Here is a 13,150-nt window from a genome sequence, read left to right on the forward strand (position 1 = left end):
AGGAAGAGTTTTGAAGAAAAGTGGGTACAGGCTTGATAAACCCAAACAGAAGAGAAACAGAAAAGGCAAGAAAAGGAACAACAGTTTTAGTGAGAACTCACTTGCAACCTTAGGTTACCCTGCACCAGGAAGTATTGGTAAATCTCAGAGTGAAGGGGAAGGTTTTGAAGAGACAGAGAGAGAACCAGGGCACCCTTTTGCTGGCAGTCTACAGAATGAAGCAGATCGTATAAATAGCAACGAAGAGCAAAGCTGGCAAGACATAGCGATCTCAAACAATTCCCAAAATGGTGTGTCTACGGTTGAGTTGGACCGCACACCTAAGAACTGCTTCCCTGAGGAGGAGGAGGACCTGGTTCTAACCTTACCATCAGTACCAAGCAGAAGTTCTGCTTCTTGTCACACAAGCACTCACCATCTTTCTTGTGTGGGGAGGGATGGCTGCTCGGGCATGAGGGTGGAAATGCATATGAGCAATAGACATAAGTCAGCCTTAGACATGCAGGACATATTTGCTAAAACCCCATGTTCATTTATGCAGAAGACGGAGATGATGGATAAAAGTCACCTGGATGAGCACGGTGGAACCAGAACGTCAGAGGAAGTTTTACAAACAGAACAAGGAGTTGAAAGCAATTGCTGGGCTTTTTTTACAGCTAGTTTGTCTGATGAAGAATTACAGATAAGGTCCAAGAATCAGCCATATTTGGGCAGTTGGCCCAAAGGACCTCATGAGTTCGTGTATGAACAGAGACCCAAGAAAAACAGATCTCAGAGACTGACCTGTCCTGAGAGTGAGAATCACCTGATTCAATTGATTTCCACTTCTGAAGGAGCAGCAGTCTCAGGAAACTGCCCAGAAATACCAATGGAGAAGCAACTTGGAGATCTGTCACCTAAAGCTGAAACGGTAGATTTACCCAGAAACCCAGAAACAAATACCTTCAGCACCCGTGTCCCCCATCCGGTCTCCCCGGAGCGTCCCTTAGAATCAGCAAGGGGTCCACAAGGGGTGCCAAGGAGGATTTGCAATTTGCTACCTGTCAACCCTGAAGCAAAGGAGAAATGTGACCTCTTGACAGAAAATCATGAGTTGAACACATTTTTGGCAGAGGAAGATATTTCCAAAATGATCAATAAAGATGAGACAAACGAAAAAATGATCACTGACTGTCATCTGCCATGGTTTTATCTTGATACCCTTCATGATTCTCCTCGAAGTATTGTCCAGCAATCTTGTTCTTATCGCCTGTCATTTAACAGGATAGGGTGTGCTGTGTATTTTTATAAAAATCCTGTCCCTTCTCTCATGCTGCATTATCTGTCTAGTTTTTGCATACTATCTTCTAACAACAGAAGAGCACTTTTGACTTTCAAATCTCAGAAAAGCATGGGGAGGATCCTAACAGACGGAAGGTTTATTCCCTCAGACATTCTAAGTGGCCAGGCTGCTGCTCTTTGCTCTTTGAGGATTTCCTCTGATACTCGGTTTTTAAATGAGAAGCTGGATGAAGAGCTGAAGACACAGGAAGGCCGGGAGCCAGTGCGGTGCTTACCAGCTGAGGACCGCCAGGATTTAATAAGCAGGAATCATCAGTGCTATGGGCCATTATCGCAAGAGCTTGCCTTTCACCCAGTCAAACATTTTGGATCCTCTGGAGTTCCAATAGGTAAATCGTTTTTATTTATGAAAAATAAAAGTCAAAGCCCGGCATGGTGGCACACACCTTTCATCCCAGCACTCAGGAGGCAGAAGCAGGCAGGTCTCTGAGTTTGAGGCCAACCTGTCTGCAAAGAGAATTCCAAGAAAGCCAGAGAAATCCTGCCCCTCGCCCCAAAAAAGCAAAAGCAAAACAAAGAGCTAAAAGTCCAGTTTAATATACATAAATACTTTGTGTCGTGGGCTCTTTCCTGTGTTATTCATAAGGTCATGTAGTATCGACCTTATGAATCACTACAGCAGTGAAAGTGAAAACCCATAGTGAACACTACTCGACCTATCAAGCTGCCATCCCTTGCCTGCATCCAGTCTTTGTAAATGCCTGAGTTTCCCTGCTGCAGAGAGGGCACAGCAGTTAAAAGCACTGGCTGCTCTTGCCGTGGACCCAGGTTTGGTTCCCAACATCCATGTAACTCACAGCCGTCTACTATTCCAGTTCCAAGAAAGCTGATGCCCTCTTCTGGCCTCCGTGAGTACCAGGCATAGACGTAATATACATACACATGTTTTTGTTGTTTGTTTAGTTTATGTGTATGAGTGTTTTGCCTCCATGTATGTCTGTGCACCATGTGCGTGCCTGGTGCCCACAGAGGCCAGAAGAGGACATCAGATTTCTGGGACTGGAGTTACATACAGCTGTGAGCTGTCATGTGGGTGCTGGGAATTGAACCTGGGTCCTCTTAACCACCAAGATGTCTCTCTAGCCCCCTCACACACATTTTTAAAAATGTCTGTCTGTCTTTCTATTTTGTACATGTTCCTTCTTTGCCATGTGACCTCCTGTCAGTCCTGGGACTCAGATATGACACCGAGAATGAAGGAGCTGTAAAGATGAAGGGATGCAAACCTGCCGAAATCATTGACTTTGTTAAAGTTTTTCTGAGAAGGTTCTAGAGTGATCTGAAGAGAGGTTTGCCATTATCTATTACTTCCTTGAGTACAGAGCTCTGAGAAATCAGGAAGCCAGTGTTCTCTTCCCTGCGGGTCTCCTGGGGCTTCCTGAGGAGATGAACTTAGCAGGGGCTCTCGGTGCTTCACTGTCTCAGGGCTTATCAACCCCTTTCCTGCTTTCCTTTAGGTTCCCATGTTCCAGACAGACTCTGTCTCAGAAGCTCAGGCCCATAACTGAATAGATCCCACAGCAAACCAAGTATAACTCTCGATCTTCTGACTACATACTTACGATCTCTGAATTAGTACATCTAATTACTTGATGCCCTTGGCCGTGCTCCTAGATGTCCAACAAGACACCTGCACAAACTTTAAAATAAAATACAATTGTTTATTCTTATTATTATTAATTTTAACTTTTGATAATTGGTGTTTAAGACAGGAATCTTGATCTAAGGTCTTCTCTGAAATCATAAGCAAAATGTTTGTCTCATTTTATATTCCTTTTCTGAGAGAAACTCTATAGATGTTATTAGCATATCAGAGGAGCCCCTAACTAAAAACTCTTGGCAACACTCTTGCCTCAGATCAGTATGATTAGTGAAAAGATCTTAAACTTCTTCCTCTCTTAAACACATAGTGTCATCTTTATCATTAAAATAATCAAATATTCATTAATTAAACTTCTGGAATTTTCAAAGAAACTATCTTATTCATAAATAGCTTGCCTTGTTTGTAAATGAGGAAAGAAGAATAATACAAATTAAATCACTGCAAGTAGATAATATAAAGACAGGCTTATGAATAGTCCGTGAGGGAAGGTTTTTTTATTATTATGTCTACACATGCCAGAAGAAGCATCATTACAGATGGTTGTGAGCCACCATGTGGTTGCTGGAAACTGAACTCAGGACCTCTGGAAGTACTCTCTCTTAGCACTGCTCAACTTCACTCCCAGGGGCTGGAGAGATGGCTCACAGGTTAAGAGTACTTGCCGGGCAGTGGTGACACATACCTTTAATCCCAGCAGAGGCAGGCAGATTTCTGTGAGTTCAAGGCCAGCCTGGTCCACAAGAGCTAGTTCCAGGACAGGCTCCAAAGCTACAGAGAAACCCTGTCTCGAAAAATAAAACAAACAAAAGAGTACTGGCTGCTCTTCCAGAGAACCCAAGTTCAATTCCCAGCACCCACATGGTAGCTCATAACCTCTTATAATTCCAGTTTCAGGGGATCTGGCACCTTCACACAGGCAAAACACGGGTGCACATGAAATAAATTATTATAAATAAAAAGAAGAGAATGGATTCTGGTTCTCTTTGTTCCTTCAATATAAAAATTAATTACACCTGTGCACTTGGGAGGCAAAGGCAGTGTGGATCTCTGAGTTCGAGGCCAGTCCAGTCTACATAGAGAGTTCCAGGTCAGTCAGGGCTGCAGTAGAAGTTCTGTCTCTAAAAAAGAGAAAAGAAAGAGAAGGTGACTCACAAGCAGCTCAAGGAGCAGGGCTGTGCTGGAGGAGAACGAGGAGGATAGCCCTTTCCATTTAGAAATGGCTGTGCTCAGAAAGGGAAAGTGGAACCAAGTGCAGGCTGTGAGGCCACTTTTTTGGCTAGATTGGACAAGAGGCTTGGTGTCTGGGGCTCACATGAGTCGTAGCATGGGGATGCAGGCTTGTGTGATGGCTACGTGGAAACAGAAAGTGTGACATAGGGCTGTGTGAATACAGGTCAGATCCTGCTCGTGGTTTAGTAAAACCAGTGGATCTTACAGTTGTGTTAATGGTTGGAGTTGTTTATGAACTTTTTTATTTATTTACTTTGGTTTTTTGAGACAGGATTTCTCTGTGTAGCCCTGGCTGTCCTGGAACTCTCTCTGTGGAGTGGCCTCAAACTCACAGAGAGCTACCTGCCTCTAGCTTCCAAGTGCTGGATTAAAGGCGTGTGCCACCACTGCCTGCCTGTTTATGAACTTCTTAAATGTGCAGAATATTCCTCAGACACTCTCATGTGGAAGGAGCAATTTTCAGGAGACTGAATATAGTCTATAGTTATATGTTTTGTATGTATCACAGGAAAGCAAGATTAAGTTTTGTGCCTGTGACACTTACAGCTCTCTCTCTCTCTCTCTCTCTCTCTCTCTCTTTCTCTCTCTCTCTCTCTCTCTCTCTCTCTCTGTGTGTGTGTGTGTGTGTGTGTATGTGTGTAAAATCTGGGCTGATGGCATTTATAGACAAACACAATGAGGATTTTCAATGAGTCTGAATACTGTTCACTATCTGAGGTCTGAAACAAAGCCCTGCTTAACCATTTCTGAGAAACCTTCAAAATTAGACTCTTAAGCACAGGAATTCAGATGGCAGGTTTGCAACATTTTATATTCATAGAGACTCTGACTTTGGGATGAGTTTTGTCCTCTGCCTTCTCTTGCCCACAGAATCCTTGTTACCTGATGACCACGTGATGCCCTTTGACTGGAAGACAGTCAAGATAACACCTTTGCCATGGAAGACGCCAGTAGAGGTATATGTTCAGGTTTCAGAGATTTATTTTCAAAGTAGTTAATTCTGTTATCTTTAACTATGTGTATGTGCACATGTACGTGGGTGGCTGCAGAGACTGGAGGTGTCAGATCTCCCTGGAGTTGGGATTGTAGGCAAATGTGAACTGCCTGAGGTGGGTGCTGAGAACCAAACTCAGGAGATCTGCAAGGGCCGTGTGTGTTCATAACTGCTGCGCCATCTTCCCACCCCTGGACAACATTTCTGTAAAAATAAATTGGGAGGATTGCTTTATGAAAATTAGAGAAAGAGCAGGGCGGTGGAGGCACATGCCTGTAACTCCAGCACTCGGGAGGCAGAGGAGGTCTATCTTGGTGAGCTTGAGGCCAGCCTGGTCTACAGAGCAAGTTCCAGGGCAGTCAAAGCTACACAGAAAAAAATCCTATCTTGAAAAAAAGGAAAGAAAAAAATATAAAATGAATATGTGTATGTACGTGCACACTTTATTTCAAATAGTCCTAAGAGAAACACATTTACTTCTCTAAGTGTATTGAAGGCTGTACATTCTGAAGTGGCTATTTTATTTGTTTGTTTGTTTGTTTGGTTGGTTGGTTGGTTTTTTTGAGACAGGGTTTCTCTGTAGCTTTGGAGCCTGTCCTGGAACTAGCTTTTGTAGACCAGGCTGGCCTTGAACTCACAAAGATCCGCCTGCCTCTGCCTCCTGAGTGCTGGGATTAAAGGCGTGCATGAAGTGGCCATTTTAGAAGAGTCTATCATTCATTACATATATTCTGTGTCCAGTCCTAAGTTAGGTTAGATTCATATTTGATTGATTTAAGGTATCTTATCAATGGTGTGGTCTTTTGGTCCTCAGTGGGAAGACATCCCTGTTCTTAGGATTGCTCACGTTATACAGGGAGCCAATGGAGAACTTAGCCTGTTACTTAGTAGACTCTAAGAGTAGTACCTAGCTGTTTTGCTTTGTTTTTTGGTTGTTTGTTTTTTTGTTTTTTATTTTGTTTGTTTGTTTTTGTTTGTTTTGTGTGTGTTTGTTTGGTTTTGGTTTTTAAAGACAGAGTTTCCCTGTGTAACAGCCCTGGTTCTCCTGGAACTCACTCTGTAGACCAGGCTGGCCGCGAACTCACAGAGATCCGCCTGCCTCTGCCTCCTGAGTGCTGGGATTAAAGGCGTGCGCCACCCCCGCTATCCTTTTGTTGTTTAATTAATTAATAGTGATGTAAGTAACACTAGAAGTACCCCAGGATACATTAAGTCTAATGATAAAATGTAGAGCTATTGCTTAAGGGTGACGGTCATTTCTTACGAGCACATGTTTTCTGTCTAAAACCAGTCGTACCTTTTCATAAGCTACTTTTTGTTTTGGAGATGGGGCCTTGCTCTGTAGGCCTTTCTAACCTCAAATATTAACAATATTCCTGCCCAGCCTCTCTCATGTGCTGGGGTCATGTTACCGCACCACCCTCTGCTCATCCACATATGCTTAATTCTCTCCTTAGCCCTGGGGAGGCCATGTTGGCATTCATGCGCACACAGAGAGCAGTGCTTAACATGTTCAGACCGGCATTGTGCTTGTAATGTTGCTTTTGACATCTGAGGAATGCCTGCATATGAGAATTAATCGTGATTTATGTATCTCAATTATCATTTCCAGAAAAGGCAGACGCCTCTTGGTAAAAATGAAAATCCCTCGAGCTGTAAGTGCTTCTCATCGCAGAGACCTCAATATGGCCAGAAGGAAAGGAGTGTTGACATCGCCTGGTTGTAATAGCGCAGATGGATTGCGGTCGAACCGCTGTTACCATGGCAACCATGTCTGTGCCATTGCACGTTCAATGCTTCTCTTCAGTCACACATCTTTCTGTGAACTACCGCAAAGCTTGGATTGTCGCTCCTAAGATTTACTCCCCATTTCATTACTAAGAATGCGTTTCAGAGCATTCTGGCGGCACAGTGTGTGAGAGATCCCCCCACACCACTGATGTGTGACCAGAGCTAGTAATCAGGACTGTAGGTTGTGTCTAAACATTGTATATTAGCAGATGCTCCGAGAAAAGAGTTAGCCTGGGTAGACGCTTGTGTCATATGCTATACTTGACATCGAGAGTGACATTAAAACAAATATATCACACTTTCCCCGGAATCTGACATTATGAAGTAAATACATCTGCTGGGATTGCCAGTGTGTACATGTCTGCGCGTGCTAAGAACGGAATGCACGTGTGTTTTGGCATGTTTTCTCTTTTCGAAAATCTTAACATTTATAAGTATAATCTGTGTTTGCCTCTCAGTAAGAAATATGTGTATATTCAGTAGAAATGTTTTCCTCTTTCCCTGCTTCTGCTGGAAGACAGCAGTGGGTGCTCAGGAGGGGTGTGGAGACCTGGAGAGACTTCTAGAATAAGATCTGTGTGCTAAGAGAGTGTGAGAGCTCTGGAGAAAGGGTGAAAACTTGCAGTTTGTTCCCCAGGGTATTGTCATAGCAGACATTGTTCCTGATGTTAAAGGGGAAGCAGTAAGCCCCTTGCGACCCCTGCGGTTTATGTGACAGAGTTGCAGTTAGGGGATGTTTCCCTTCACCTCTGTGAGGTGGCCCTAGCATGACACAGGAGGTACCTGTCCTGGTAATGTGCAGTGAACTCGGCGTTGTGGCCCATCTGCGAGTCTCTTCTCCATGCTGCGTGTGACTGTTTTGTGACAAGGACATGCTTTTTCTTTTGGTTCTGAAGTCACTCCTCCACCCCGCTCTGGCTGCACTCCAGTCTCACCTGAGCATGTCCCAGGTCTGTAGCAGCATGCGTAACTGCAGTTACATGAGAAAGAGCCTTCCGGTTTGGTTTGTCATATTGTACTGACAAACAGGTTCTAAAGGGCAGATAGAAATGTAGGAAGAGGCGGGTATAAGGAGAACCGGCTGGGCTGTAGAAGTCCCAAGGCTGTCTCTGCCTATTTTGCAATGCTCTGTGCTAGTTGCCATGTGTTGATAGCTGCAGTCCTTTGTAGACGCTGAGGCCGAGAATGTGTTCCGGTGTCCCTGTCCTGGGGCTGCTGCCTGCTATGTGATCTGAAAAAAATTAATCTCCTCACAGCCTCAGGTTTTTTTAAGTGTAAAAATAAGTTAACAATATCTCTTTCTAGTAGAGATTTTAAATGGGGATTAAATGAAATAAGTGTGCAAAGTACGTAGGATAGTACCTGAGACGGAATGGTCTCTTAACACGGGTTCATTTCCTTTCTCTCAACACCCCCTTGGGCAAAGCCCTCTGGCAAAATAGAACTCATGTGATCTTGGCAGAGGAAAATATTGAGCCAGGAAACTTGCTTACCCATTTGCATAAATTCTTGTAATGATCATTAATAACTTTTGTGCTGTAAAGAGCTGTACCTTAGGGAGTGAGAACAGGAAGCAGCTGAGATGGGCAGAACCAGGGAGAGTGGACTAAAGGGACAGCAATGGTCCTAGATGCTAGAAGAGTAACTAGGGTAGCAAAGAGTTGCTGGGAACAGACTCCTTCCTGCGGCATCATGTCTGGATGGATGTGTGCTTGTATGTAGGGGAGATCTCTGCTTCCTGCCCTGCTGCCGATGGTCCTGACCACTGAGAAAAGCCCGGGTGCCCAGCGCTGACCCTCAGAGATCCTTCCAGCGTGCACTCATTGGCCACCAGCCCTGGCATGGATAATCACTCCAGTCGTTGCTCTTGATAAGTTGTGTCAATAATGAAAGACAATTTGCAAGCAGTAAGAGTTTGAACACTGCCCTGCCTAGTGCCAAGACCTTTGTCACAGCTTCATTTTGCAGAGGAAAATGAGGCACAGAAAGTTCTTTAATTACTCCAAGACTTGGATGACAGCATGTATACAAATATTGGACTGTGGCCACAACTCTAGAATTATGAAATCCCAAAAGGCTCCAAAATCCAAATGTCATTTTGTTTATCTAATCTTTAAAAATGGTGAAATATACAATAAAATAATTACCTTAGCTGTTTCTTTAAAAAAATGTTTATTTATTTTATGTGTGCATGCATGAGTGTATATACGTGCATAAAGGAGCTTGTGGGAGCCTGAAGAGGCGTCGGATCCCTCGAACTGGAGTTGCAGATAGTTGTGAGCCCTTGCAAGAGCAGTAAATGCTCTAAACCTCCGACCCTTCTCCATGGCCCCACCCTCGCCATGCTTAAGTGTGTGTTAGTTTACACATAATGCACCCACTGCCATGGCCACCGCTTCTCTCAGTTTGTGAGCCCCCACCATCCTCATCCAGCCATAGCTTCCTATTCTGGCCTTCACCTTAGCGTCCACTTTTTGGTTTTGAGTTATGTATTACATTATAATTAACTTGTCAGTAAGTCTGACCTAAACTGTCAGGACATGGATTTTCTTCCTTATTTACTCACTTGGCATGTAGTCTTTATGTATGTACATCTCACTGCAGAAATAGTGTGCTTCATTACCATGCCCCTCCTCCACTCAGAATATACACTGTTTGTTTTTGTTTTTTTTTTTCTTTTGGTCTGGTTTTTTGAGACAGGGTTTCTCTGTAGCTTTGGAGCCTGTCCTGGAACTAGCTCTTGTAGACCAGGCTGGCCTCGAACTCACAGAGATCCGCCTGCCCCTGCCTCCCGAGTGCTGGGATTAAAGGCGTGCACCACCACCGCCAAATGTTTGTTCTTATACTGTATTAGTTCAACCAACAAATAGACAGTTTATAAGTCCTCAGACTATCTGGCCCTCCAGGAATTTGCTTAGAGATCATGGGACCTATCATACAACTAGAGGTTACTTTTAGTATTTTATTCTTTTTTGATTTAGTTGTTCTTAACTTTTGAAAAAATATGATTGTCCACTTCCTCATCCTCATTGTCCAACATGCAGACATTTGCTTAATAACCCTCTAGATGCAGTGTGTGTGTGTGTGTGTGTGTGTGTGTGTGTGTGAGTTCTGTTGCTGGAGAGTCTCAGGGCCTGCTGTGCACAGCCCTCAGAGCCTGGGGTGGGGAAAGGGGAGAGGGAGGACCCAGGGCCTTCTGTGCACAGCCACACCTCCAGCCTTCAGCTCTATTTCTTGACTGGACTTTGAACTCACCTCCAGCTTAAGCTCCACCCACACCCCAAACCTTCCAGTCCCTGGATATTTGGGTTATGTTGGATGAATTGTGCTTTTTGGCTCTCTCTAACCTAGGACACTTTTGATCAGATCAATCAGCATTTGACCTTTGCTGCCTAGTTTCTAGAATCCGGTTGCTATGAGCCCTCCCCAGCTTCTGTTTAAAGTGACGACAGCAACAAAACAGCCAGAGCCTCCAGAGACACCCTAGAGTAGTGTCCTTTGCACCTCAGTGAGGTGTTTTTTTTTTTTTTTTTGGTTTTTTTTTTTTTTTGGTTTTTCGAGACAGGGTTTCCCTGTAGTTTCTAGAGCCTGTCCTGGAACTAGCTCTTGTAGACCAGGCTGGCCTCGAACTCAGAGATCTGCCTGCCTCTGCCTCCCGAGTGCTGGGATTAAAGGCGTGCGCCACCACCGCCCGGCCTCTCAGTGAGGTTTTAAGGAAGAGCAGAAGTTAAATCTTGCCTTGAAGCTGCCATCTTTGGTGGATGCTGGTCACTTTCTCAGAGTAGCCCAGGCCTCCTCAGTGTTCGCCTGTTCAGTTTGGAGTGTGCGTTACCAGACGGAAGGCTCACACAGGAGCCAGAGTTGATGCTCTCTGTTTGTACTCTGAATTCCCAAAAGGCCAAGGAAACCAAACGTTGTTCACAGAGCCCATATCCGGCCGGGACCCAGCATCCTGGCTGCACAGATCTGCGCCCCCGTCTGTCCTTGTTCCTTCCCGCAGTCTTGTTCTGGAGACAGACTTTCATTAAGTTCCCTAGGCAGTCACTGAACTTTCCGTGCTCTGTCTCAACCTCCCGACTAGCTACGACTAAAAGTGCTTAATTTAATTGAAACTAGCCCTGCGGTCCCCAAGCCTCCCCCTGCCTCCTACAGCTTCCCTAAGTCATCTAGAAGAGGGATGAGGAAAGAGGCAGGAGGGAGACAGAATTAGGAGGGCCAGCCAGCCAGCCAACCAGCCAGGGAGGAGATAGGCATCTGGAAAATTCGTTCTTTGTTTACAGCAAAACATGTGTGGCTTTCTAGTGAACAGGTTAGAAGCCACTCCACTATAGCTGTGTCTAAGGGCAGTACTGAGAATATTTGGCAGTGGGCATGGTGGGGATGACCACCAGTTTGGACCATGTTTATGGTTTAATAATCTTACCAGCCACTGGCCCCAAGCCTTATGCTGGGTTCTGGAATGCTGCAGCTCTCTATACCTTTCCCCACATTTATCCTGTCTAACTTCCAGAAAGAAGCTTTAACAAAATGGCTTAGGACTACTCCCCTCTCTGGGTATCTTGTGCAGTCACACCAAGTGTCCGGTGCCTGTGGCAGACAGTGGGTGCTGTGGAAATGGAAGATGCAGTTCTTATTTCTGGGGAGGTGTCTGGCAGCAATAGAGTAAGATATGGTGCTAGGGGTGTGCTTAATAGTAAGTGCATGCTGGACATGCCGTGGTACTGTCTGGTCCCTGGAATCTCCTAAGTTTATAAAAGAGTGAGTAGGGGTGGGGCCAGGTAGGATATCTACAGCAGGCTCCTACAGAGGGTTTGTCTGCCCGGTTTCTCTTTTGCACTGTACTTCTTGTTTTTCCACATCTTTTTTTTTGTTCATTTGGGGTTTTTTGTTGTTGTTTTGTTTGCTTGTTTTGTTTTTTGAGACAGGGTAGCCTTGGCTGTCCTGAAACTCACTCTGTAGACCAGGCTGGCCTCGAACTCAGAGAGATTCACCTGGCTCTGCCTCCTGAGTGCTGGGGTTAAAGGCCTGTGCCACCACACCTGGCTTGTATTTTTTTAATCTTTGTGTGTGTGTGTGTGTGCACGCACGCGTGTGTAAGCCACACCTTTGGGTGCCCATGGAGGCCAGAAGGGCCTTAGATCTGTTGCTAAAGTTCTTTCACTAGGGGAGACACCAGCAGCATCTATCCCTCCTTTTAAGACCCTAACAACAGCCGGGCGGTGGTGGCGCATGCCTTTAATCCCAGCACTCGGGAGGCAGAGGCAGGCGGATCTCTGAGTTCGAGGCCAGCCTGGTCTACAAGAGCTAGTTCCAGAACAGGCTCTAGAAACTACAGGGAAACCCTGTCTCGAAAAACCAAAAAAAAAAAAAAAAAGACCCTAACAACAAACTGAGCCACCACTCAGCCAATGCTCACTCTGGAGATCCAGTGAGTTCACTGGGCTTTCTCACAGGGCAGAGATGAGTGGTTCCCTGCTGGGTGTGAGAGCTGCCTTTTCTAAAAGGCCACACCAGAAAGTCTTCACCCAGCAGGGCTGAAGGCTCTCCCACAGCTGAACAGAGGGGGCCCTCTCACTAGTCCTCCAGCCCCTCCCCAGGGTTGCATGTTGTCAGGACAGGGTAGCATACAGCAGGTAGTAGGGAGATGAATACACAGGTGAGGGACCATGACTCTCCCCACCCCTCTAATAGGAGATGCAAATCACCAACAAGCCCAGCTGGTGCTCTTACCCCTTGAGCCATTTCTCCATTCCCCCCCCCCCCGTGTGTGTGTGCATGTGTGCGCACACGAGGGTGTGCAGGTACATGCCTGTAGGATACCAGGTGTCTTCTTTGTGCTCTCTGCCTTATTCCATTAAGACAGGCTCTCTCGCTGAAGCTGTAGCTGTAGCTGCTGGGCTAATTGAGCAATGAGCTCCCCTCTCAACACCAGGGTTTCAGCATGTACAGCCATGCCCTTCTTTTTTACATGGGGACTTGGGATTTGAACTCATGCCTTCATCCTTGCACAGTAATCATTCTTGCCCATTGAGCCATCTCCTCAGCTCTCATTTTTTTTTTTTTTTTTTTGGTTTTTCGAGACAGGGTTTCTCTGCAGCTTTAGAGCCTGTCCTGGAGCTAGCTCTTGTAGACCAGGCTGGTCTCGAACTCACAGAGATCCGCCTGCCTCTGCCTCCCGAGTGCTGGGATTA

The 13,150-nt window shown here is 45.4% G+C and overlaps 1 protein-coding gene across 4 annotated transcripts in view; it reads left to right on the forward strand.

The window, feature by feature from the left end:
• Nucleotides 1–9,125, forward strand: part of N4bp2l2 (NEDD4 binding protein 2 like 2) — a 72,316-nt gene extending 63,191 nt beyond the window's left edge. For 2 of the 4 annotated variants that reach the window (XM_038346312.1, XM_038346313.1), the window contains exons 7-9: nucleotides 1–1,670; nucleotides 5,045–5,130; nucleotides 6,781–9,125. In XM_038346312.1, the coding sequence (XP_038202240.1) occupies nucleotides 1–1,670; nucleotides 5,045–5,130; nucleotides 6,781–6,894 (1,870 nt within the window). In that variant the 3' untranslated portion in view covers nucleotides 6,895–9,125. The remainder of the gene's footprint in view (nucleotides 1,671–5,044; nucleotides 5,131–6,780) is intronic. The other 2 variants (XM_038346311.1, XR_006020901.1) reach the window with 2 other exon arrangements.
• Nucleotides 9,126–13,150: the final 4,025 nt, after the last annotated feature.

Source organism: Arvicola amphibius, chromosome 10 (genome assembly GCF_903992535.2).
Source record: "Arvicola amphibius chromosome 10, mArvAmp1.2, whole genome shotgun sequence".
In the NCBI taxonomy this organism is placed as follows: Eukaryota; Metazoa; Chordata; class Mammalia; order Rodentia; family Cricetidae; genus Arvicola; species Arvicola amphibius.